Source organism: Cynoglossus semilaevis, chromosome 1, assembly GCF_000523025.1.
Source record: "Cynoglossus semilaevis isolate Cse_v1.0 chromosome 1, Cse_v1.0, whole genome shotgun sequence".
Lineage (NCBI taxonomy): Eukaryota > Metazoa > Chordata > Actinopteri > Pleuronectiformes > Cynoglossidae > Cynoglossus > Cynoglossus semilaevis.
The window spans coordinates 30,962,347-30,967,094 of NC_024307.1; the positions used below are offsets into that span (position 1 = coordinate 30,962,347).

A 4,748-nucleotide genomic window follows, 5' to 3' on the forward strand; every position below is an offset into this window, starting at 1 on the left:
TCCAAGTGAGAAATAGCATGACAAAAACATCTTAGACACATGGAAATGTTTTACCTTTAAAGTTAGCGAAAACAGGACACACTGTAAACGGCTATTTGAGAAACGAACAACACAACAAATTTGAAATCTTTTCTGCAGACATGAATGAAAGCAGACTGAAGTATTAATATCTGCAAGTAAAGTAAATGTAGTTATGAAGTAAAATCTTTTTTGGCCTGTTGTCAACATTTCAGTACTACTCTATATGTGTATTTTTTTTAGTCTGGCTTTTAACTGAAGTGCATTAAGTCATATAATACATTTTAATCTTTGTGTTATGATATGGTACTAATTGGTACATGGATATTTATCACTTTACATTTGTTTTTTATTGAGTTAATTTATATAGTATTACTGTTTTGCTCCCACTATTTATTTATATATTAATACTTATTTTCTGTATTCAGTTCTACTCAATATACTTTTATTTATTTATTATTTGTATTAGATTTATATTATTTTATATTCTTTTATGCATCCCTCAGTTTTTTCCTCATTGCAAACTGAAGTGGTTAGAAAGGAAAACTGTGAATGCATGTGACTGTGCTTCTACAAGTGCGAATGTGTGTGTGTGTGTGTGTAATACTAATACTAATTTACAATTACCAGACAGAAACAATAGTAAATAAAATTAAAACCGTTCTATTATTTCAATAAGACTCACTCACAATATAGTTAAAAGACTAAGAGAAAATTCAAATCGTCTGTCAAAATGATCACTGTTGGATGATGTGCACCAGTCTTTCGTCAATCAGAACTAAAACACCCTAACCTGCCCATAGTGTTCAAAGCTGCTCTAATTCAACGCTGCAGCCACCAGTGCTTCTGCCTGACCTTTGTTTCCAACCCTATTTATACACTTAGATTCGTACCATGTCACAAAAGAATGGAAAAATAAATACTGCCTGCCTGTGATATAGATATTTTTATATCTTCTCAACGGGGAAGCAGAGGCCGAGAACGAGGGAGTAACGCTCTCGAGCTTTCAAGTCTAGTGGTTTGCGTACGTTGGCTTCTTGTGCTGATTCCCTGATACAATGGTCGCATTAACATATCAAAATAAGAAGGGAGACTTAAGTCAAGGCAACATTTAACTGGAGAAAAAAAAAATTCACAACGTCCTAAATATAACTTGGGATAATAGGCCAAAGAGGGAGCAGAGTGGGATTCCTGTTTTGACAAACATTATTCAGGACCTGCTTTAAATCAAATAAAGTCACCAAATAATCACTAAGCTGATGAAACCTGAACAACTGTTGATGTAGCCTCCCTGCTAAACACAGAACTCCACCGGCGGCAGATCTAATTGAGCAGCCTCGGGTCTGGATTATGAGTCATTAACATGGCCGTGTGTCATCGATGACCCCTACGCACACACACACACGTACGCGGCAGACACATACGCACACGGCTCCCACACCGAGGGGAAGCTGACAGATGACAGCGCAGACAGGAAGTGTCTGATTGGGTTACACTGAACAAACACTGGCAGCTACCTGATGGCTGGATAAAGCTTACATCTGTTCTTCACATCAGCGCCACCAGGGAACCACAGTGTGTATCACAGCACTGAGCTGCAGGTTCTCTGTTCTGTGTCTTTCTCTGACACTTCTTTCCCCTTTCCCTCCTCGTGCTGTTGAGACTTAACACTCTTGTCATCTGTTTACTTGGCGCAAAGACATTTAGCCACTCGTGTTAAAGAAAGTTTGGCTACAGCCGGGCACAAGAAGGACATTAAGGAATTGGTTTGTGTGACTAAGGCAGGAAATTTTATTTAAGCCAATTTAAAAGAATAGCAAGAGGAGCAGAGAGAATAAAAAAAAAAGACTCTTGGAACTTACCTTTAGCCCTGGTGGCCCCTCAGGCCCCTGGAAATGAGAGGAGACAGAAAAAAAAAAGAGACGTGAAGAGGACCAGTCTTTGTAAGATGAAATACAAATTTTTAGAGCCAAGAAAAGAAACTGGTGAAGCCACGGTCAGTTTTTATACAGTGAGCACAATAGTAAGGCAAAACAAAACCACAATCCATCCCTTGTTTTGTTCTTGTCAAAAAAAAAAAAAAAAAACCCAGTAGACTGAACACAATTTGAGTCTTTTTTTAATGGAGCTGTTCCATAAACAGGAATCTCTAATGACACCATGAATAATAAAATCTTCTATGGTTTATCTCTACTTAGTTCTTTTTAGTAAGTGAATAGACGTCGCCTGGTTTGACTCTTCTACTTGAACTCCATGCAGCGGCCCATTATCTAACTAGGCAGACGGCTGGAAAGACCAGCAAAGCTAATATGTTGGACAGGGCAGAAAAGGCGCCACATCTTTAACTGATATTTGAGTCGGTGATGGATGTGTCTGGAAGGACAGTTTCTATTTTCAACGTTTCACCGCATCCTCGAGCTGGTCATCAGAACGTGCACACAAACAGGACTGTTTTATGAATAAATCCAGGCTCAGAGTGTGTTCCCTCCACCTTGGCTGTACTTCTGTACTGAAGCAATAGCCACAATCGTTCATCAACACCTTCACTTTTGGCTGTCAGAGCCGGTGTTGGAAGGCTCCATCTTTACTGTCGTGAATGGATCCATTTGGCTCATCATGGCCGCTTGTGTCAAGGCCAGGCAGACCTTGTGCCCCACCAGCCCTCTACAACAACAACAACTGTATGGCTTCATTCATGCCCTTTGCTCCCCTGCTAAATACAAGGCATTCTGGGCCAGTAATGTTTCACTTAACATAAAAAAAAGACAAGTGATGACTCCAACCTGGACATCATGATGGGGGAAACTGTTCATGTGATGGTTTTTCTGTCCATCCATTCCTATTAATCTGTCCTGTCAAATTATATTTGTTTGAGCAGAAAAACATACTTTTTTTTCAATGTATTTTTGGTAATGCAATGGAATTGGAGAGTTGTGTTTTCAACATCAAACTAAATTCTAAAAAACAATTGACTTGTCTGGACTGTAGGCAGGCCTCATGCATGATAATTGCAAGAAAAAATGTTTTCCAGCTTAATTATCAACCAAGGCGACCAGGATGTTATATTCCATGTTCTATATTTCCATAACACTTAGTTTCTCTTAAGGACAAAGTGACAAAGGCGTAAAAATGTCCCAATTTTTACTCAAACCAAAACCCTGTCTGTAAAAAAAAAAATCTCCAGTAACAAGTTCTCACATTTACAGAAAGAGGCCCACACAGTTGCTGCTGGTTTATAGTACGTACCATCTGCACTACAAAAACCCTCAATGAGCAACGTTGAGAACCCAGAAAAAGCTTTTCCTCCTCCCTTTTAAAAGCCTTTGTTAGCTATCCTCTGTGGGGCTTGGTAAACATCTTTATGACCAACTAGGTATTTGCAAGCCTGTGCCACTGGCCTGCACACTAATTAGCTTGGCTACATCTGAGAGCACTCAGGAGCTACTGAAGGAGGAGGGGGGTTTTCAGGGAGTGAAGAACCCTTAAGGAAGTCCTGTTCCTGTTCCTTGTCCCTTTGTATTCAGCCCTGGGTCCCTGACATTTCTCCTGAACTGTGAACATTCCATTTATGTAAAAATACAAAAAAAGTTAAACATTTAAAGGTTATTCATTATAGCTAAGTGTCAAAGGCCTTAATGTTTGCAATCGTGACTTGGAGAAGAGGCATCAGGTGATGGTGATTCGGCATTTCCTGCGCAGCATTTAGCTATATGTGTTTTCTAAATCTCCTCATTCAACCTTTGCTGAAAGCTTTGGCAACATTAAACCAGAGTATTATTGTATTGACAGTCTGGGACTCAGTGTCCTGACTCTGACCGGAGGAGCTACAGGTTAACATAACATTATGTTCATTGCGCCGTTATTGCAGAGCTCGCTGTTGTTTGTTTTATGTAAGTGTACATGACATGGCAGCTCTGCTGTAATGTAAGAGTAAACTTTACTGCGGCTCCAGTGTGTGTGGGCCCCCTGAAGTTTTAAAATTCAAAATAAAGTAATTTAGAGTATTTATTTAGGTTGATATTACACTGTGATATCACAGTGTTCACTTTTCTATTGACACATTAGGTTCTCTTAGGATTTCTCCTGTATAACATCTAATTACTCAAATATATATCCAGTTATAAGAGGTGTTTGCCAAAGTGGGGGGTGGGCCCTGCCAGTGTGCACCTACGCTATTGTAGGAAGGCAAATTGTTTTTTAAATTTCAATATTTTCTTTATTTGTGCTTGTCAATAGTTGAACTGTACCTTCATCCTCAACATCCTAAAGAGGTTTTCTTTCCACTTTTCAACTGAAAATGTTACTACCCCAGCTGGGCGTGTTTGTGTTTTTACATTGGAATATTTGCCACTACATTGTAGGAGACCACAAGCACATTATTCATATAACCATCTAATGAGGTTAATAAATGCTGGTCCCCAAATGCAAGTCCAGTCAGCATTTTTAAATATCTATAGATGAATCATGGGTGCATTGTGGGTAGCTATCGTTCTAAGTTCTGTTGGACTATTGGAAAAAATAACTCCAAATCGCAGCTGTGAGAGTAATTTTTTCTTTTGCACATGGAACATTGTACAAAATCGACCACTGGTTTTCCATATTTAGCCTTTTTGAAGTAGAATAATGTTCCAAATGAAAACTTTTTGCAAAGCAGCGGGCCAGTTCCAAGGAGCTGAAGACCCCTCTAATTTACCCCAGAGACACCTTATGGTACTGATGATTTCGAGTTG

General features: G+C 39.2%; 1 protein-coding gene across 5 annotated transcripts in view; it reads right to left on the minus strand.

Annotated features, from left to right (window-relative positions):
* The window catches only part of col25a1 (collagen type XXV alpha 1 chain), a 129,634-nt gene that overhangs the window by 30,330 nt on the left and 94,556 nt on the right, over window positions 1–4,748 (minus strand). For all 5 annotated transcript variants that reach the window (XM_025062607.1, XM_025062601.1, XM_017035024.2 and 2 more), the window contains one exon: window positions 1,881–1,907. In XM_025062607.1, the coding sequence (XP_024918375.1) occupies window positions 1,881–1,907 (27 nt within the window). The remainder of the gene's footprint in view (window positions 1–1,880; window positions 1,908–4,748) is intronic.